Below are 20,485 nucleotides of genomic sequence, written 5' to 3'. Positions count from 1 at the left end.
TTAAAGGTATGCACATGTCTCAATCGACTCGATCATGAATGAGTATATAATTACCATTGATCGAAATTTTTACAACATTGTCGATTTAAATCTTTTTCAAAGACTCCAATCAACCATCTCATTTTCCAATTTATGATATTGATTGCATATCATAATCTACCACCAAATAATCACATATGTGACCAACCAACTCACCTCTCGGATCCCTCAATAAATAACATCATGGATAGGACACCCAACGGTTCACATGAAAATAAAAAATAAAAAAGGGGTTTTGTTTTTAAATTTTAAAACAAACAAATAAATAATAAAAGAAAGGAAAAGAAAAGAAAAAAAAATTGTAATAGTGGGAATCTCATGAGAAGGAGCATCCCAAGATCTTTCCTTGGTAGGAGCAAGGAAAAAAACAGGCTAACTTCTGCTCAACCCCACACCCTTTTATTTCCACTATTTTTTTTATATATCCCTTCCTTCTTTTCCACTATAAAAATTTAATGCCCCTTTCCTTTCAACTTCATCCCTTTTTTCCTCTCTACTCTTCCATCTTCTCTTTCCTCTTTTCCCCATCCCCCTCCCAAAAGAAAAAAAAAAAAAAAAATAGAAAAACCTTCTTCCCTTAAAAATGGCTCCTCTAGGGTTTTCATACCTCTCTTGCCTTCTTCATCTTTTCCCATCTGGGGTTTCCCTTTTCTTTGATGGGTTCTTCTTAGGTTTTTCAAACAAGTTGTATTTTGTGTAAAAATCTTATCTTTTTCTATGTTATTACTCCTTTGAATACTATATATATATATATATTTTTTTTTTTCTAAAATGAAATTAGGGTTTGAGGCAGAGCTCCTTGAAGTCCAATAGAGGTTTATGCCAGGTTGATTGAGCTGCTAAGCTATGGATCCCACAGCCCCTATTGCTATATCCATCATGTTGTTGTATAATATCTTTAAAGCTGATAGGCCTGTGGCTTGCATATCTCAGGAGCTTCATCACCTGTTTCTGTTAGATCCTTGTTTGGATTGAAGGGAGCTCTACATCTTCTCTCTAACTTATCTTCATTTCTTTAGCTTATGGGAAATTAATTAGAATCTATCTTTAAGGGTTTTTGGATCATAGTTTATTTAATTATCTGTTCTTTTATTACAAGGGTAGTTAATAACTTTTCCTTATTTCTTATTCTTCTTCCAATTCTCACCCCTTCTCCACTGACCTCTATAATCTATTTTCTTTGAATTTTCTCATGCCTTCATTTATTTTTTGAACCCTTTTTTATGATCATTATTATTGTTACTCATGTTTGGATCTTGGTTTGATTGGTGAGATCTATAGTAGTTTCATGATTTTGTTTTTCTCATGAATCATGAGTGAAAGTGGGTATTTTGGTTATATTCTGATGTTGTTAGGGTACGATGTTGTTTGATATCTTTACTCTTTGGACCATTTTTTTGTGTTGTTTTTTTTTTGATTCAAATTTGAACTATAGTAATAATAATAATAATTTTTTTAATACGTAACCCATTTCCTGATTTTATTTCTTTGGTTATCTCAAGGAAGTTTCTATTTTGTATATTAATGCTCTGACATTGTATCTTTGAAGATGAATGATTCTAACCATTAATAGTTATTCATATTTTAGTTTTTTTTTCTTATATTAATGAAAATATAATATTTAGTTCAACCATGGTGGATCTATTTTTCTATACTGCAGGGCATTTTGAAGGAAGAAAATAAGGTCTTGGGGAGTTCATTGTGAATCCATTATTAGGTTAATTTGCACTTTGATATTATCAATTTTTTGCTCTTGATCTAACAACGTTAATAATTGATTATATTTAATTAACTTTTGCATGCAGGACCTATAATTAGAAATGCACAGTATATTTTCTTGAAGTATTTTTAATATACCTTTTTTTGATCTTATTTATGTGATTTTGAAATCAGTGATCTTTTATTATCACATTATTTTTAAGATCTATTTGTGAAATCTAATATCTATAATTTTTCCTTTTAATTCACTTATGTTAAAATTGTTTCTGTGGTTATGGATCTAAATAATAATATTTTGTAGATGTACATTTTTGCATCTAAATTTAAAGAAATGTTGTTAACGTGGGTTTGACGAACACCTGTGTGGAGACTGCAATAACAAGAAAAATTACTCTGATTAATCAGCAAGTTTAGCCTTGTGATTTAAAAATGTTTATTAATAGAATTGTGTTTGCTTCAATTCGTTTTCTTTGACCTACATTTGGGACAAAAAGTTGGTTACTAAGTAAATTATTATGGGTTCTTTGGCTTAAGGGTTATCACTATTGGGTTGGGTTATGTTAACATAATCTTTGTTCGGGGAAGGGTTATCATAATCTTTGTTTTAGGGTTATCATAACTCATCTTTCCTCTCTCTTCTTCTTTTTGAATTTTTTTCAATTTCTCGTAAATTTATCTTTCAACTTCTCTATAAAACTATATTTTTAAACTCTTTTTTCAAACATATTTTATCACAAAACTACATTTTTAAACTATTCTTCGAAACACATGCATGTTTATCATAACATTAGTTTTATTATAATAAATATTAGTTTTACGATAACACTAATTTTATTATAACATTAACCATTTATCTCTTCAACCTCTCTGTAAAACTATCTTTATAAACTCTTTTTTCAAACATATTTTACCGCAAAATTACATTATTAAACTATTCTTTCAAACACATGTTTATCATAACATTAGTTTTATTATAATAAACATTAGTTTTATGATAACCCTTAATGTTAAATGGTAAAAAAGTTGTTAATACCTTGTATTGTATTTGTTTAACACAATGCATGCTAAATGGTAAAACTCATAGAAATTATTTTAAATAAGAAAAAAGTTCATAGTCTATTGGTGATGTCCATCAACTTTTATTAGGAAGAAGTTGGTGTATTTTTCTGACTTCTAATAGAGAAACCATTTCTTTGTAATGATTATGAATTGTATAATTGAGCAGAGTTTTTCTTCCATCCAATGAAATTATGGAGAGTGAAAAGAAGCTGTGAAAGGAGAGTAGAAAGGGAATATTAAATCAGAATGTGAGATGATGAATATGCAACTGATCTCCAAGAACATCTTTCACTTTGTTTTTATAACAGTGTGTGGATGTTCAGATATTTTACTCCTTTGTACTTCTTTGCTGTACACTCCAAAACCAATTCTGTTGTTTGAATTTATTGATTTGTTACTTCGTAGGCTAGCACTTGTACATTTCTTTTGTATCTAAAGAGCTACTTCTTATCATTCAATAAGATATGATATTCAATTTTGATGGTCACCATGTTTGTTCTAAGTCCCTGTTCATATTGCTTTTTAATGTTAACACAATTTCTTTTTAACTAAATCGTTATTTACCACCATTCTTAGACGTGCATTTGTGTCGATATCTCTACCCTCTAAAAGATTATCTGTAAGAAGACAAACATATCTCGATCTTAAAATTTATATTTTAGTTAGGTTTGAGATCTAAATTAAATCTAAGAAAAATGCTTTATAAGATCTTGAATGTTTTTCTTTCAATATGGGATAAGAACAAAAAATTAATTTATCACAAGTTATTCAAAGGTGAACCGTAAAAAAATGATTAAATAGATAAACTATTTATACTAGCAAAATTAAATGCGATGAGTTTTTGTTGTTTAGCAGTGTTACTATGAATACCATAGAGTATAAATAAATAGTTTGTATTTCTTTTCTTATTTTTTTTAAAAATTATTTAATTAAAACCAATCATTTCCAACAAAAATTTTTCTTATTTAACATGCATACGTAAATATATACTCAACAATTTCAATCGGTGATTACACCATAGTTGGGGGAATGATGGTAAATATACTATCGATTTTAATTCAAATATAACATAACAGATCTAAATATTTACGAAATTAAACAAAATTTCTTATAGAATATGAAATTTTGCTATATTTTGTAGATATTTTTTTAGCCATTCTGACCTTTACATTAATTTTGGTAATGTATATGTATGTAATATATCAATAATATGGTTCTTTAAAAATCAAGACATAAACAATGCAAGCTATAGCAAAGAGAATGATAAAGATATCCAAAGTAAGAGCAGTGGTGGCTTGATCACTCAGCTCCATGTTTCTTCCTCCAAGCCTATCCACCATGTCTGGAGTAGATTGCCAATTTTGCAATTCTTGTTCGTAAGGATCTTCTAACTTAATCCTCAATTTGTCAGCTTGACGGCTCGCCTCTTCTTGTGCAAGCGTCCAGTCGTAGAACTTTCGGCTTTCTTCGTTGCTTAGTACCTCGTACACTTGTTTTAATTTCATGAATTTCTCCGATGCAACTTTTAGAGGGAGAGAGGTCGTGTCGGGATGATATTCTTTTGATAATCTTCGATACGCACTTTTTATCTCTTCTACCTCCGCCTCTGCACCTACTCCTAAGAACCTTCACGTATATTACACATTAGAACAAACGACTATATCCATGTATAATTTACGAGAATCAACGATGTTTGTGGATTGAAACATTTTCTTAGACTCAACTCAATTGTTGGATGTAAATTTCTTCACACCGAATAGCCCTTGTTAAATCATGAATAAAACCCAATCCAATCCAACCGTGAAAGTTTAGATTGGATCGCGCTACTCTTTTCACGTATGTAATTTTTTGTTCTAAAGATAAGTAAAACAACGATATGTAAAAAATTTATGTAGTTATTTTCATATATTAAATTAAGATTAACAAATCTATTTCAATTTATATTATAAACAATTTCTTTTTAAACTACTACATTTTAGAAATATTTGGATAATAAATTGTCAAAAAATAAAATATTTGTATATAACTCTACCATAAGTGGAAAAAAGTACTTATAAACTTAATACTAAGTTTGAGTTAGTTTGGATTAGTTTAGATAAAGCATAAACCAATTTAATTTAAAAAAAAATCATTTATTTGAATCCAGTTCGAGCAGATAATCCAACCAAAACACTGGATTGAGTGAGTTGGATTTGTTTGTATCTTTTGGACACGCCTAGATGAGATGGAAGAATATATAATAAGACTAACCTAATTAAGTAAGCAAAAAAACCATTACTCACTTACTGGTAGTGAGAGTCAGACGAGTTGTTGAGCAAGTCTGCCAAACTTGGACCCAACATATTATTACTCTCATTATTTTGATCATTACTCTCCTTTTTCTTGCCTCCAATCCATCCTTCTTCTTCGTTTTGCCAATGAATTCTTGTGTCGACACCCGGTGGAGGTCGTCGGCGGTCGTTGTTGGGAGCTTGAGCTGCATAGACCCGCCATGTACGAAATGCAGGAGCAGGGGAATGGAAGGTCTTGTGAAAGAGGAGAGAATTGGGAAATGGAGAAGAAGCCATGGAAAGGAATGGAATGGAAGGAGGAGAAGAGAGTTAAATCAAAACCATCACCACTGCTTTGTGTGGATGAGAATGAATACTCACATTTAAAAGCTACATCTTTCTAGCCTTTCATTCCCCCTTGACCTATTAGTCACTTGTTTTCTTGTGCTCCTTCGTTCTTTTAATACTTATAAATATCAAACCAACTTATATATTATTAAAAAAAACTCATGAAATATTAAATCTTGAGCTGAGAAATTTTGAAGTCAGGTCTCTATATTTACAATTATCTAAATTAATTTGAAGTTCAACTTTATGAAGGTGAAATTGACTTGTAAAGTGAAAAATGGATTGAGGTTCATATTTTTTTCAACAGTGAAGACAATAAGATCTCTACCCTTTCACATGTTTTAATCTTTATTATTATTATTATTATTATTATTATTTCATAACTATTTTTTAGCATATCCCATTGATATTTGAAAAGAAAAAATGAGAATGGCTGAATAGTGAAATGCATGGTTCAATTATTCGCCAAATATGTTTTAAAAAGTAACAAATATAAATGATTCAAATTATATTGTATTAAATTTAGAATTTGAGCTATATGGTTCAACTTCTAGTTTGAACTATGTTCTATTCAATCAATTCTAGTGATCAAGAATTCTGCAAAGCTACATTGTCCTTTAAACAAAATTGACAATGGAATGACCATGAGAACTTGAAAAGTCATTAGATAATTAGGCCAAGTCAAAGTGTAAGATCGCACTTCATTCACTCACATGTGCACCATACAATACGTGACACACTAGTCAGAAGTAGAGCGTAGGTATATAGTAGGAATGTATTCACTACTAAAGTAGGCAAGCTAAATACTATCTTAAGCATCGAAGTATTTTAGATGTAACACGCATAGATTATACACACAACACCTCTAAACATTATTTTAAAATTCATAACACAAATCCAGATTGAACAGCTGGTTTAACATTAAGAAGCCACATTTTATCTGCCATATCTACAATCAATTCGAACCGTACTTATCGATTGATTGGATTTCTTTTAAGTTTGAAAAAATGAACATCAATCTCAATCCAATTGAAAAAAAAAATGTTTAGACTTGGCTAAAATATCCACTGCCATTTGTCCCAGCAAAAGAATCTATGGAATAAAGCGAATATATCTCTCTAATCTCCTTAGAACTCAAAGGAATAACACCTATAGAACAGATTCTGTTTAAGTAAGGTCGTAAATAAATCTCTCTAAACTAAATCTGTCTAGTGGTTTATTTCAGAATAATTAGTCAAATATTAACCATTTGATAGATAGTCTGGGTTAAATAATTTTTACACAATAATCTATATTCAAGTCGAAGAGTAACCAAGTAACACGGTTAGCAGAAGTAGGTGTTTTCAAATTACTTCACTAAAGGTACAGATACAAATCAATTCAATATAAAATTTGAAAATGACACGAACTTTGGAGGCCAAGAAAAGCAACCAACCTCTTATAATAAGCAGAAATCTAACTCATCTTCCATGTAGGCATATCATAACGGCAACAAAAGACGTTGGGAGTCTTTACTTTTGAGTAGCAAAAACCATGGTTAAGACGCTCCCCTTTTCCATTGAGATGACAAAAAAACATGTTATAATATACCAGTATAATTAACATGATATAATACTGAAAAGGATAAATTTTCCACCATCACTAAACTTAGCTTTCTCCTTTACGAACTTGATAAATATAGATTGAATTATAGCATTATCTCATATGTTGGAAGAGGAAACATGCGAGTACATTAATGGTAGAGTAGAATTAGTCCTAATTTATGCCCTGAGATTGCTGAACTAATGTGAAGAGGGGTACGGTAACACATGACAGATGTCTCATTTAATACGAGATATTGGAAATTAACAATAGAAAGGAGAATATTGTACAAATAGAGTTAAGTTAGAAATTCTAATATACGGAGGTGAAATGGACGTGAACTTTGGGTTAAACGTCGGATATTAAGAACAAGAGACGACATCTAAAGCGTACCTTATGATACTGGAAGGGAAACAGAACCATTTTCTACATTGACTTCCAAATTCCAGCCCCTGAATCGTTACCCTCAGCTCAGTTGTAAATATGACAAACACACGAGTAATAAAAATAGATCAAATTGAAAAGGTAATATTACTTTTCTGCTGCTTCTCTCCTTAATTCCTGGATTTGACCCTCTAATTGAAAGCATGCCACTTGGATTTCCATATTTTTCTCACAAAGCTCCTTCCATTGCGTGGACAGAGCATGAAGCTCATATGCAGCGTTTTGCTGGGCATTGCATAAATAATCAACCAAAGATTTCAAAGAATTGACATGAATTACAGGGATGCTACTTACTTGATGGAATTTCCTTTCACGGTTCACTTTTTCAATCTTCTCATTCTGTTCCTGAGCTAATTTTTGCATTCTGATAACAATCAACATCATGGCAATATAAGTAACAATTATATATGGTCATTTTTGGTCAGATAACAGATGTACTTGGTACTTTCATGTTCATTTCACTCAGAAATGACAGATAAAATGTGGCCAAGTGTACCACAAAACTAATGCCTGTGATGCAATAGTTTTCAGTTTTCATAGCAACAGTCCTTGCCTCAGATAACATGCCCATACAAGTGAATGTTGGAATCTACCATGGATAATATTCAAACACGGAATCTTATAAGCAAGTGAATGTCGGAATCTACAGTAGATAATATTCGAACACAGAATCGTATTGTTATTAGACCATGAAGATCCCAAACATTAAGTTCTTGTGTATCCCGTTTTATACATTTAAGAGGATTGATTCATAGTCTGTAAGTAAACCTATGAAACCGCCCTAGATAAGCACCTATCCCAATCTGTATGTACATACGTTCGTTGACACGACTATAAAGAAAACTAGAAACCACCAAAGAATTGTCAACAATGCATCAAATTGTAAAATATGTTTTTCCAAGTACCAAATCACCAGGCTTTACGTCCTTAAATGATGTGAAGTGCTAACCCTTCTCAAATTTGAACCCTACTCTGCAAACATAAATGCAGAAAGAAAGAGCCATAGGCAGGACCAACTTTACGTGGATGGTTCATGTCTGCTGAGTATTGGAGACAAGATACTGTATACCTTCATTAATGAGTGAATTCAGTTCAGACAGAGAATCATATATGGTATACCTTCATTGATGGCAAAGTCGTTTTGTAACTACTTGTTAGGTTATGTTTTGCTTGATTTGAGGCCCTTTCTTAGATTGTCTCTTCATTTGTGAGTTTCTTCTTTTTCTTTTATGTCCTTGTGTTCTTTCAATTTTCTTGATAGAAGTTTGGGTACTAATTATAAAAACAAATAATAATGATTAATGAAAATTAAAAATAAAAAAACCAACTAGCAGTACATTAAAGAAAGAGAGATGCACAAACATATGATGTAAAACAACTATTTCTCCATTTGAAATTCTTTTTTCTTGCAAGTAATGGAACAATTTACTCTATTGGAAGTTAGAAAGCAAAGGATTGATTAGGAACCATATGTGATAAAATAAAAACATAATTAGTAGTTCGATTAAAATATAACATAAAAAGTATATATATTATAACAAACCTTGATAGAAGTGCTTCCAGTTGTTTGTTGTGTTGCTTCCAGATATCAGGGCCATATTTTGACATCAGATCCAAATTTTCCAGCCTACAGTATGACACAGATGGACCGCCAGTGGTTAGGTTCCTTATTATTTCCTAATGAATCATCAAGACCTCTCTAATGTTTCTTTTCAGGGTTTGGACGCATAATCTTCAGTATTTTGCTTTTTCTTACCAAAACTGTGTAAATCACATCACACCTCTCATAAGCATGACCAAAGGTACACAAACTAGATATAAGAAACCAGCTGCAACCAAGAAAATGGATACAAATATGATGAACGGGAAAGAGTTACGTGCAGCAAAGTGATTTCCACGTTCAGGTAACATAAAGTACTTGGAGCTGGCTATCTCAACGGAGTTTTGGGCCAAATATAAATCAAACTTAACAACTTAAGAAAACCCGTGAAAATATTGACTCGGGATTGCAGATATTAGAAGAGCTGTATGCGTTCAAGTAGTCAACTCTACTGATCTGTGATCTCCATAAAATTAAGTTGGGCAAAAGAAAAATCTTAAATGCCTATAATAGAACAATCAAAATGTATCAACACTTCACCTCAGCACTTGATGACGGAGCAAGCATTGAGCTTTCTGAAGTGTCTGCTTCCAAGCAGTTTCGTCATTCTTTTTATTTGGAGGTGGTGTCTCTAATTTATATCTTGCAACATCAAGAGGGACTGGAGGCCTCCCAGCTCTTACACGCTCATACTCTCTAGCAAGCATCGGATGATCCTGAGTTCAAACATCGTTCAGTTGAATAGATTGTCGCTAGTATTATCACATTTTGAAATATTCTCACGATCAATCAAACGTAATGGTTAAAGAACTAATGTAGAGTGGCGTCCCATAATTATTGGATGACACACGGTGACTTTCGGACAAGCAATATGCCAATATCTATGTTCTTGTCAATTAGTAACTGTCTAGCAAAAACAGCAGATGGAGCTTCTAAAAGCTTCAAAACTCATCAATTAGTAACTGTCTAGCAAATATATCCAGCGGAAAAGAAGTAAGTTCTTTCAGGCACAGTAGCCTATGAAATCAAACAGAAAGAGCATAACCTAGAGGAAACTCCGACGGAAAAGGAAATTGCAAGTGAAATTACCTCGAATTTTAACTTAGGAAGAGGAGGCAAGTCTTTGAGAAAGTCGGCGGGTCGTTTGGAGCTACGCCGCATCTCTTCCTCGACCAAGCGATCGACCTCTGCTTTGACCCTTGGGTCGGCATAGTCGTCGTCAATGTAGGGCAAAGCGTCGATAACCTCCGCATCTGCAGAAACGCGCCAAGCTGGTTGAGATGGCTGCGGTGGAGCTTCGAGCATTAGGATATCCCCATTATTGTTGTTAGCCGCCATTGTCACCACGACGAACAATAGAGGTTTTGAGTTTCGGATTTACTAAGCTCAGAGCGCGAGAAGACGAAGAAGACTCCGCGGCCGCCCGCGTCGAATTTTGTTGGGATTTCTCTCTTTCATTTTTACTTTTTAACACCTTTGTCTTTATACAATTAACAATTAGTTTTAGTATAGTAAGTAATTTATCGAATTTCTTTTTATATTTTAAAAATCGAAACAATTTACTCTCTATACTTTAATAACAAATTGTACCTATAAACAAATAAAAATCACAATTCTTTTTCTACACTTTAAGGAGATGTCTCCCTCAATTTGAAAATTGTTAAATACTTAATCCAATAAATTGGACCATCGTGATTGTCAATTTTCCATGTTTGCATCGGTCTCAAATACACTATGACAAGCATATTTCTTTATTTACCGATTTATTATTATTGTAGGCAGAGAATTTCGCAAATTTTAAAATTCAAACCTAAATACTAAACCCAAAGCGTGCTTTATATTATTTAGTCTAATTTATTATATTCGACAAAAAAAATTGTAACGAGAGATAATTTAGTCCATCAACTTTGACTTGAAAAGATTCTATGGATCACTTGATATTGTTTTTATTTTTATTTAGAATTAACAATATCCTCGAGAAGAAAAAAAGATTATGCTATATAATATATATTATAAATAATTTTAATATTTTATTATTTTTAAAAATTCGTGTATATATATATATATTAAGGTGGGGAATGTTTTTGAATTTATTTTTAAGAGTTTAAAAATACTTTTAGTTTAATGATGTTATCATCGACACAGTTCACCAAATTTAGGGTTAAGTTTGTATGTTTTATCCAATAAATTAGGGAACGATGTAAAAAAAACAAAAGCAAAAATCGGAAGCGCGCGGACGAAGCACCGAGCGCGCTTCCGGCGATTTAAAACACGTTTCGCGGTAAAAGTATTTCAAGCCATTTGACCGTGCTGTCCTTACTCCGATCACAATATTACAAAAGACCCAACAACGATTTCCCTTTTTCTTAATTTTTGTGGCCATTGCATTAATTGCATTTGCTCTTGTATGCTTGCCGTAACCCTGTCTCTGCTTCCACATTTGCTATCCCTCCCGCCATTATCCATGTCTTGAGCTTTTTCATCAGTGCGACAACGTTTGAGGTTCAAAAGAAGGGAAAAGAAAGTCAAAACCTCAAAACCCTCGAACTTCACTTTGAAAATCATCGGTGTTTTAGTCAAATGGGGATAAAAGACCTCCTCAGGTTCATGAAGCCCTACATTGAGCCCATTCACATCAAGAAATACGCCGGCGAACGTGTAAAGTATCCCGTGTTTCTATTTGGTTGTTTAGTTTATTTGGTTCGTTGATTCTCGAATCGAACTTTTTTGCAGGTGGGCATCGACGCGTATAGTTGGCTCCACAGAGGAGGTAACGTTTCAGCTTCTTCATTACTGCAATGTGTTCTTTTTGCGATGTTGGGAGGAGGGGTTGCTATCCATTTATTAACACTGCTTTTATAACAGCTTATTCTTGTAGTATGGAGATTTGTCTTAATTCTAATAGTGATAAGAAATGGCGATATATAGACTACTGTATGCATAGAATCAATCTGCTTCGTCACTATAAGATAGTCCCAGTTGTTGTTTTCGACGGCGGGAATCTTCCGTGCAAGGCAGTCACTCAGCAAGAGAGGCACAGGTATGTGCTCACTGTTCATAGTATTATTCTCTTTTGAAATTTTGTAGTTCGGCGTGTTGTAAAACATGGGTGTATGTGGCTTTCCCAGAAAAAAAGAGAAAAACAGGGAATTAGCAATGGAGAAGCTGAAAGAAGGGAATATTAATGCTGCCTCTGAGCTTTTCCAGGTTTTTGACATTCTATAGATGCTATACTTTTACGGTTATACTCTTTACATTCAGCTTTCAAACTTGGGAGTATCTTTCAGACGTGGGAGCTAAACGTTTTAAATTTGAAGTATAATTTATTCACTAATAAGCTCAGCTCAAACTCACTCACTCCATCAGTGACAAAAGTATATTGCTATAAATGAGTAGAGTATTTTGTTACTAGTGTATTTAGGTTCTCATTAAAAAAAAATATGAAGCCACTTGGCTATCGAAGTTTAAATTTATTAGTAGTTAACAAGAGCCTAGTTAACGAAGGAATTATAGAGAATGAGTTATATCCATGGTGATGTGGCTACCTATCTAACATTTAATGTTCTATAACTTGTCTTGACATCCTAGTGTGTAGGATTGAACAAGTTGTTTCATGAAATTAGTGGAGGTACAAGTAATGTAATATGAAAAAAATAAAAGTTTAAGCAAACCCCACTACCTCTCAACCTGCAAAATACATCCTTTTATTCATTCATAAGTAATCTAATGTGAATTTTAGATGCTTTTCATTGTAGTTTGTGTTCATGTCTAATTTCACGTTGTCTTTTTTTGGTAGCGAGCAGTGAACATTACTCCATCCATAGCAAATCAACTCATAAAGGCAAGTGCTTATTCACATAATATGAACACATTGTATTCACATTTACCATTTTTTAAAAAAGAGTTTCTCGACCAATATCTGAACTTTGGTATGCTAGTTGTGATCACACTGCATCTACCGAGTGTTTCTACTTTTCTCCTACGTTAACTGTTTCAGTTGTTAATCATTCTAGCTTCTTAGAGAACACAACATCGAATTCGTCGTAGCCCCTTATGAGGCTGATGCACAGTTGGCATATCTTTCCAGCCTCGGAACACAAAACGGTGGAATTGCGGCTGTGATCACAGAGGATAGTGACATGATTGCATATGGTTGTAAAGCTGTAAGAACTTGCACACTGCTTTGATTTGATGCAAATGGAGGTCCAGTGCTCTCATGCTGCCTTTGTTTGAACTATTTGTTGCATGAAAGTGTCAAGCCTTTCTTTATGTTAATTGGGATTGCTTTGCAGACAATCTTTAAGATGGACCGATATGGCAATGGTGAAGAGATGATGCTGGATAAGATTTTTAACTCTGCTAGCTGTACACCTTCCTTCAGAGATTTTGACAAGGAATTGCTGACAGGTGAACTCCTAGTCCCCCCGCCCCCATATATCCTTGCAATTGAAATGTGAACAATTCTCATTGCACTCAAAATTACTTGCACCGTAGCAAACTGACTTCTGTTTCTGTTTTCTACAGGCATGTGTGTCTTAGCTGGCTGTGACTTTCTTCCTTCTGTTCCTGGAATCGGCATCGCAAGGGCTTACGCTCTGGTCTCCAAGCATCGGAATCTGGAACATGTAAGCACCTCTGTTTTCTCTTGCATCCAAAAATTTTAGTGGTTGATAATTATCTGTTTTACTCAAGATTAAATTGATAGGCAATTTAAGAAGCGGTGTTTATAGTGTGTACTATCGTGAGCCACCCTTGCTCGAACTACTGCAGTATGGCTAACAGTTACTCCTTGGAGTTCAGTGTGTCTAGAGGAGCACCTATAGAGGCGTTCAAGAAGTTTTCTACATTCTTTTATCCGCAAAAAAAAAAAAAAAAAAAAAAAAAGACTGAAAATAATAAAAATCTACATCCCTTTGGAAAAATGAAAAAGGGATATTTGAGATGTTTGTGCCTAAAACCATCCAACGAGTGCCAAGTCATATCTTCCTTTTTCTATGGACTAGGAAATATTCTTTTACGTGACAGCAAGTGCATGGTTACCATTGAGCAGTAAGATTCATCTCACGGGTTTCTTTACATTCTCAGCAATAGATTCTGGCCTTCAGCTGCAGTAAATTTCTCCTATTCAAGAGCTCAAGCTTTCAAAATTTGATAACTGGATACTCTCTTACACTTCAGCAACCTTGCTCTTGGTTCATAGTTCAATCGACATAACGTTATATATAATTCGTTCAACTTAAACACCACTTGTGTGACTATTTAATTTTAAGCCATCTCAGGATTTGACTTCAGAAACAGCGTTTGAGAGCAATCATCTAAAGATGGTTTTAATTGGCATCTCTTTCAGGCTCTTTCTGCTTTGAAGCTTCAGAAAAAGGAGAAAATGCCTGAAGATTACTTCAAACTTTTCAGACAAGCTATGGCAGTCTTTCAGCATGCACAAATGTGTGTGTTCAACGAAAATGTGATTTAGCATTAACCATTAATTCCATAATGTATTCATCCAATGACTTGTTTTAGTTCCATGCAGTTATGATGCTGAAACGAGGAAGCTCATACCCATGAAGCCGCTTCCCTTAGAGCTTCTGCAGGCCCTAGATGAAGAAATTGATTTTTTGGGACCGTATCCTTTATCCAATAACCATTTTTATCTGCTTGAGTTCATATTTTCTTGGAAGCTGTCATCTTTATTCCCACACGAGTACGTGTCAGTATAGGCATTAGAAGTAGAGTAAGAGACTCCTGAAATTAAAGGGCCAACCTTCGTCTAACGATTCTGTATTCGTTTATCTGATATTATCATGTCTGGCTTTGTGCCTTGGATTTGATCAATGCCCTTGCACATCAATACAATTCTTCATTGAAGCTATTTTGGTTATTGGTACTGTGATAATTATCAAGGAACCTTGGACGGAGGATGAGTTAACGACAAGTTCTTAGTGGATTTTGTTTGAGGGTGTAAAATATTTGCTTTCTTTAGTAACTAGTCAGGAACTGTTTCTTTTTTTTTGTTATTATTTTTCTTTAACCAATTATTGGGGAAATAGAGATATGCCTCCTTCAATAGCTGTTTCAATAGCCGAAGGAAGGTTAAATCCCGTAACTATGGAGGCCTTTAGCTATTTCTCGAGTGAAGAATGTAGCCAAGACCTTATAATAAAGAATAACGAAACACTTCCAAGGACGGAGAAAGCTGAGGTATCTGGGAAGGAGAGCTGTTTTATGGTCGTTGGTAAGGACAGAGAAAGACATATCCCAGGTTAGTCTTCTGGTACAACTCGAAGATACTTATTCCAGGTTCAAGCTTAAGTTTTCTTTCAATTTCAATAATATGATACTTTTATAAGTTTTATAATTTTAATTCTTGATTACTGATAAAAGCAAAAAAAATAGAAACACAGACATGAGTTGGCCAAAGAAGAACTTTAAATGTAATTTTCAAAATATATTCTTAACCAAAACAAATACTTAATCATAGTTAATTTTATGATATATCGAATTGTGAAATTAATTATATTGAGAAAGTTCAATAAATAATCATCTTTATCATTTTATGACAGATAAGAGAATTAAACCTGTAGCAGGCTATAAGAATTCTAAAGAAGAATTTGCACTTGAGAAGCTAATTACACCGTCGAGTGTTCCAAGAACAAATGAAGACAAACCTGTTCTTGGCTACAAATCAATAAAGACTCCGGATAACAATCCATTCAAGAGAAGGAAAGTTGATGAATTGCCCTTGGATCTAGCGCAAAGGGTTGATGAAGAAGTTTCAGTCGTAAGTGAGGATGAATGTGCCTTATTATCGTGCGCCACTTCAGATAACTTAATATCAAAATCTTCTAATAAAAGAAAACTAAATGAAGCTCTCACTGGCCAAAAGGACAACGCTACTGAGCATATATCAGGGGTAACCCAAGAAGAGGATTCGGTGCTGTTAGAACTGCCACCAGAATCCCAAAAAAGCATAACCGCAAAGGCAAGCAGTGTTATAGGTAGAAAAAGAGTTGTAGGCAAGGAGAACAAGGTAAAAAGTAGTTCAGGGATTCCAAAGAATAGTATATTGAACTTCTTCTCTAAAGTATTATCATGTAAATTTCTGTCTTGACAATCCATTCAGAATTTCTACTAGGGAAATCTTGTGTTTTTGCATTAATCCACTTGAGTGTAATTTTTCTGAATGGATTGACCGTCGCAATCTTCTTAAATAGCCGTTTCAAAATTTAATGCTATTGATGATAAGAAGGCAGTCTCTTGTTTTGTTGCCTGCTGTTTTGATCCAAATCATCTGAATGGGGAAGGCCAGGGAAGCTGTTGAAATTATCTTGATATTACAACTAGATACATAGTTTGTTTGGATTGTTAGAATTGATATTCTTTTAGAAAGTTAACTAGTTTTATTCCTTAAGATGACAAACTTAGACATCACCTCAGATTGGAACTTGTCCATTTTTACCAGAAGATTACAATGGCAATAAGATAGATGGATACAATAATACAACTCCTGAAGAACTAAAGCTTTCTAGGGGCCAAACTCGTTGTAGAAACTAAGAAAAGTGGAGACTGAAGCTCCTCATTTCTTCTTCCTTTCAAGTAGTTGCTTGAACCAATATGCAGACATCTTTGGATACCTCTTAAGATTACTATAATCTACATAGACAATGCCAAATCTTGACGTGTACCCCAACCTCCATTCGAAGTTGTCCAGCAAGGACCAAGCAAAATATCCAACAACGTTAGCTCCATCATCAACTGCCTTCTTGAGTTGTGTCAGATAGCCTTTGTAGAAGTTGATTCTAGTAGTATCATGTAGTCCCTTTGGAAGAGTGACATTACCTGGGTCATCCATGCCTGCAAATCCAATTTCCTTTTAAAGCTAACTCAAATATTGACTACTATTTCTTTGATCTGAATAGATTGTTGATTACCATTTTCTGATAGAATGACAGTTGGGTTTCCATAGTACTTTTTCACATACATTAATGCTTTGTACATTCCCCATGGGACATTGTATAGCCAATAAGAATGAGCCTGCAAATGATTGTAATCATAAATTTCAGGATAAATCATACAACTCTTATTCGCTAATATAACCAAGAACACGAAGAAGTGAAATTACCCTTGGGCCAATAGGAACTCCATGCTTCTCATCTGCATAGTTAATTGTCAAGCTTGGGTCAGAAGAAGAAGCTTAAAAGGACAAATAAAAGTTGAAACATTTTCATTCCAATTTCTTAAAAGGAACATGTGAGAGATAGCTAGCTCACAGGCAAATCCTGCATTCCAGTCTTGTTGGTAGCCAGGCACTTTAGCTTTTCGTTGATGTGGATCATACATGTAGTAAGTCGTGTATTGGTTTATCCCAACGAAGTCTATCGAGCCTTTCACCATTTTGACTTCCTCCTTTGTGAACTTAGGCAGCCTATTACCCACGATTTCTTGAACCGTTCTGGGATACTCACCATATACAATAGGATGAAGAAACCTAAGCAAATCCGATACATTCACGAGAACGAACATTTTAGTATGAAAGAAATGGACATGAAAATGGATAAGCATCAATGGTGTTGAACTTTTACCATCCAACGTGGAAATCTCTTGCTCTTTGAGCAGCATAGTTGTCAGCCTTTGAACGAGTAAGAGGTTCGTACCAAACGAAATCCAAAAGAATACCAATTCTTCCCTTTTGTTTTTCCTAAATCAGCAAAATCCCAATGATGAATCCTAAATAGTCTTTTTCATGTCTTATGTATGTGTAAAATTGTCTAAACTAACTTGATACTTCTGACGATATCTTTGAACAGCAGCTGCATGAGAAAGAATCAAATGATGGGCAACAATATAAGGTTCGGTCCCCGAATTTCCAGCCCTGCAATTTCCGTATGCTTTAGAACACCTCCCAGGAGCAAAAAAACCATTATCATATCCTAGAGCTGCCACAACTCTTGGTTCGTTAAACGTCATCCAATTCTTAACTCTATCCCCAAACGTTTTGAAGCAAAATTCTGCATAATCTGCAAAATCCTTCCTACAAAAAACCAAAACCACATTTAACATTCAAACTCCAATTCAAACCATCTATACCATTACTAATAACCAAACTACTGCAGAAAAGTAAAATTCTTACACTACTCTGTCACTCAATAGGCCTTTATATTCTTCTTCCAAGGCTTGAGGAAGATCATAGTGATACAAATTAGCATAAGGAGTTATGCCTACAAAACAATGAATCAAATCGAGTGTTATTACAATGTTTGGTCAATCAGAAGGTGAAAACTTAATAATGTTTGATAAATCTTCTGCTTGTTCTCACCTCTTTTAAGTAAATAGTTAATCAACTTATTGTAGTATGCAACTCCCTTCCAATTCACTTTCCGTCTTCCATCTAACATTAACAACACTTGAAAATTAATGAAAAAGTAAAAAGTAAAAACTTCATATCTTAACATTATAATGGCAGTGCTTCAATCAATTACTTGGGAAGATTCTGGACCATGAAATTGAGAAGCGGTATGCATCAAAATTTAGCTTGGCCATGATGTCAATGTCTTGCTGTTACATTAAAAAGCCATCAAGATCTCATAGATAATACATTTAGGTTCAATTTTTTATGAAGAAATCCCAAATTTGTCAACTTATAAACTATAAGTTTAGCCACCAAAATTTTCAAAACTAAAAAAAAAAAAGTTTCCAAAAACTTGCTTTTTGTCATTGAATTTTGGTTAAGAAACAAAGCATTATAAAAGATCAAGAGTAAACAGACATAATATTAAAAAAAAAAAAAAAAACTAAATAGTTAACAAACCGACATAAATTGTTAATTTTTTGGTGCCTGGTAGATACATATTTACAAATTTTTAAGAATCTATTAAACAACTTCGTAGAGTTTAGAAATCTATTAAACATTTTTGCAGTGTTAGTTGCAATAGCTGCTCAAACTTCCAATTATAAAATTTAGGTCCTTAAACTTCTACAAGGGTTCAAATTTGGTTCCTCAAACTTACCAGTTATAGAAATTGAAAGTATGAAGGCCTATAATGGCAACTAACATTATTAAATACACTCATGAAAGAATTTATCTAGAGTTGGAAGCTCCATTTGATAACCATTTGATTTACCGGATATCTATGATACTGATCCACCGAGATCTCTCCAGTACCATTGTTTGCTACAATTCCTGTTCTCAAAACAAAACCACATTCCCAAATTAATTAAACAGCTAAAAACTAAAACAAAATCAGCTCAAAGTATGAAAAATCAAATCCATGGATGATTCTACCAGGCTTTTTGATGAAAACATCCCAAATGCTGGGGCCACGCCCTTCCTTATCCGCCATTCCCTCCACCTGATACGCCGACGTCGCCGTTCCAAAGATGAATCCCTTCGGAAAGCTGTCTCGGCTAAGCCCGCCGGTGTCGAAATGGACGGTCTCCGGCTGCACTGCGGCGCCGGCGGTGGCCGCACACAGCATGCAGAGTACCACCGCTATTAACAAAGCAACTCGCATCCTCAAAACCACACTCAATGGCAGTTGGGGAAACTTGCAATGAAGGTGATAGAGAGCTACTCAAAGCATGACTCACTTACTCTCCATTTTTATAGATAGAATTAACCATTAAAATATCATTCTCTTTTAACTCTCCAATTACTTTGTCCATTTTCTCTTTTATACTTTCATACAAATATTTCATCAAATCATACAAATTATCCATAAGGTTTGATCAACTAAGTTATGACATTTCGCATTACTGTAATTAAGTTCTAAATTAGTGCTTATTGATTTTTAGTTAAATTATAAAATTGGTCTAATTCAATTTTATAATTTCAACAATTAAAATTTAGTTTTCATAATTACATTTCTTATAATTTGATAAATTTTAATAAATAAGAAAAAATGAAAGGTTGAAGAGAAGGGTTGGGTGTCCATACAAAAATGGGGTCCAGAAGAAATAATGATTTAAGGCATCTTTTCTCGACATATCTTTCCATTTGATATTTTTTTTTTTTGTGTGTAATGATTTTTGTCCTTACTTTTGTTTTATGTATATATTATATAATTGATCTGGAAGATTAGTGTGTTGGAATTTTTAGAATTGCTCGTAATTTTGCTTTACTTTATAAAGTTTATAGGTTATGATGAATGTTTTGTTTTGTTTTGTTTTGATTTTTTTTTTTTTTTTTTTTTGGTTTGTAAACTCCACAACCTATAATGAAATGGTATTTTAATAAATTAACAGGCAATGAGAGAAAAATAGCAATTAAAAAATGAAAAGAAAATTAAAGTTATAGATTAGTACGATTTAAAAATTATTGTAAGAGGTGTGAGGTTAGAATCTAAATTTATAATTGAACGTTATTTATGTTATAGGGTTGCTTGATCAATGTCTATAATCGAATTCAAGTCCTAAGGGAAATAAGGTAATG

At 33.6% G+C, this 20,485-nt stretch overlaps 4 protein-coding genes and 1 non-coding gene across 8 annotated transcripts; 2 read left to right on the top strand and 3 right to left on the bottom strand.

The window, feature by feature from the left end:
* The first annotated feature begins 825 nt into the window (after positions 1–825).
* MIR159A (microRNA MIR159a) lies at positions 826–1,035 on the top strand. The gene has a single exon (NR_120776.1). It is a non-coding gene; the product is annotated as a microRNA MIR159a (primary transcript).
* A 2,886-nt stretch (positions 1,036–3,921) lies between these two features.
* LOC103501040 (NAD(P)H-quinone oxidoreductase subunit T, chloroplastic) lies at positions 3,922–5,384 on the bottom strand. 2 transcript variants are annotated; one of them, XM_008464560.3, is made up of 2 exons: positions 5,104–5,384; positions 3,922–4,443 (listed from the first exon to the last, which is right to left on the bottom strand). In XM_008464560.3, the coding sequence occupies exons 1-2, from the start codon at positions 5,382–5,384 to the stop codon at positions 4,020–4,022; spliced, it is 705 nt and encodes a 234-aa protein (XP_008462782.1). In that variant the 3' UTR covers positions 3,922–4,019. The 2 variants fall into 2 exon arrangements, with proteins under 2 accessions (XP_008462782.1, XP_050936167.1); XM_051080210.1 differs by having other exon boundaries at positions 5,100–5,299.
* Positions 4,929–10,536, bottom strand: LOC103500959 (pre-mRNA-splicing factor SPF27 homolog). 2 transcript variants are annotated; one of them, XR_007815992.1, is made up of 8 exons: positions 10,150–10,532; positions 9,601–9,776; positions 9,004–9,087; positions 7,755–7,824; positions 7,552–7,685; positions 7,410–7,468; positions 6,871–6,985; positions 4,929–6,584 (listed from the first exon to the last, which is right to left on the bottom strand). XR_007815992.1 is itself a non-coding variant. In XM_008464458.3 (7 exons), exons 1-6 carry the CDS (start codon positions 10,396–10,398, stop codon positions 7,411–7,413), a joined length of 771 nt encoding a protein of 256 aa, XP_008462680.1. In that variant the 5' UTR covers positions 10,399–10,536; the 3' UTR covers positions 6,666–6,985; position 7,410. The 2 variants fall into 2 exon arrangements, 1 of the variants encoding a protein (XP_008462680.1); XM_008464458.3 differs by lacking the exon at positions 4,929–6,584 and having other exon boundaries at positions 6,666–6,985; positions 10,150–10,536.
* A 720-nt stretch (positions 10,537–11,256) lies between these two features.
* Positions 11,257–16,268, top strand: LOC103501128 (exonuclease 1). Of its 2 annotated transcripts, none has more exons than XM_051080209.1 (12): positions 11,257–11,718; positions 11,794–11,830; positions 11,989–12,100; positions 12,189–12,267; positions 12,857–12,901; positions 13,074–13,223; positions 13,353–13,467; positions 13,585–13,685; positions 14,408–14,505; positions 14,591–14,683; positions 15,108–15,319; positions 15,621–16,268. In XM_051080209.1, the coding sequence occupies exons 1-12, from the start codon at positions 11,641–11,643 to the stop codon at positions 16,166–16,168; spliced, it is 1,668 nt and encodes a 555-aa protein (XP_050936166.1). In that variant the 5' UTR covers positions 11,257–11,640; the 3' UTR covers positions 16,169–16,268. The 2 variants fall into 2 exon arrangements, with proteins under 2 accessions (XP_050936166.1, XP_008462871.1); XM_008464649.3 differs by having other exon boundaries at positions 11,258–11,718; positions 11,926–12,100.
* Positions 16,269–16,434: 166 nt separating this feature from the next.
* Positions 16,435–19,829, bottom strand: LOC103501202 (beta-glucosidase 44-like). Its single transcript, XM_008464751.3, has 11 exons — positions 19,340–19,829; positions 19,179–19,237; positions 18,537–18,612; positions 18,374–18,445; positions 18,188–18,275; positions 17,836–18,088; positions 17,640–17,755; positions 17,328–17,545; positions 17,180–17,211; positions 16,989–17,091; positions 16,435–16,911 (listed from the first exon to the last, which is right to left on the bottom strand). The coding sequence occupies exons 1-11, from the start codon at positions 19,566–19,568 to the stop codon at positions 16,634–16,636; spliced, it is 1,524 nt and encodes a 507-aa protein (XP_008462973.2). The 5' UTR covers positions 19,569–19,829; the 3' UTR covers positions 16,435–16,633.
* Between the last annotated feature and the right edge of the window lie 656 nt (positions 19,830–20,485).

Source organism: Cucumis melo, chromosome 12 (genome assembly GCF_025177605.1).
Source record: "Cucumis melo cultivar AY chromosome 12, USDA_Cmelo_AY_1.0, whole genome shotgun sequence".
NCBI classification, from domain to species: Eukaryota; Viridiplantae; Streptophyta; class Magnoliopsida; order Cucurbitales; family Cucurbitaceae; genus Cucumis; species Cucumis melo.
Note: the sequence above shows the minus strand (reverse complement) of the source record. Positions and strands in the feature narration are given on the sequence as shown.

What these genes read in the sequence shown, in the direction of transcription:
- LOC103501040 (XM_008464560.3), bottom strand. Translation starts at nt 5,384, where the DNA reads ATGGCTTCTTCTCCATTTCCCAATTCTCTCCTCTTTCACAAGACCTTC. An exon ending in TCGTCTGACTCTCACTACCA is followed by an intron (nt 4,444 to 5,103) that starts GTAAGTGAGTAA and finishes ATATACGTGAAG; the next exon opens with GTTCTTAGGAGTAGGTGCAG.
- LOC103500959 (XM_008464458.3), bottom strand. Translation starts at nt 10,398, where the DNA reads ATGGCGGCTAACAACAATAATGGGGATATCCTAATGCTCGAAGCTCCA. An exon ending in TTCCTAAGTTAAAATTCGAG is followed by an intron (nt 9,777 to 10,149) that starts GTAATTTCACTT and finishes GTTTGAACTCAG; the next exon opens with GATCATCCGATGCTTGCTAG. An exon ending in CTGGAAGCACTTCTATCAAG is followed by an intron (nt 7,825 to 9,003) that starts GTTTGTTATAAT and finishes GATTGTTATCAG; the next exon opens with AATGCAAAAATTAGCTCAGG.
- LOC103501128 (XM_008464649.3), top strand. Translation starts at nt 11,641, where the DNA reads ATGGGGATAAAAGACCTCCTCAGGTTCATGAAGCCCTACATTGAGCCC. An exon ending in TAGCAAATCAACTCATAAAG is followed by an intron (nt 12,902 to 13,073) that starts GCAAGTGCTTAT and finishes TAATCATTCTAG; the next exon opens with CTTCTTAGAGAACACAACAT. An exon ending in AGCATCGGAATCTGGAACAT is followed by an intron (nt 13,686 to 14,407) that starts GTAAGCACCTCT and finishes CATCTCTTTCAG; the next exon opens with GCTCTTTCTGCTTTGAAGCT.
- LOC103501202 (XM_008464751.3), bottom strand. Translation starts at nt 19,568, where the DNA reads ATGCGAGTTGCTTTGTTAATAGCGGTGGTACTCTGCATGCTGTGTGCG. An exon ending in GAGTTCCTATTGGCCCAAGG is followed by an intron (nt 17,092 to 17,179) that starts GTAATTTCACTT and finishes AATCATTTGCAG; the next exon opens with GCTCATTCTTATTGGCTATA. An exon ending in TGTCATTCTATCAGAAAATG is followed by an intron (nt 16,912 to 16,988) that starts GTAATCAACAAT and finishes TTGGATTTGCAG; the next exon opens with GCATGGATGACCCAGGTAAT.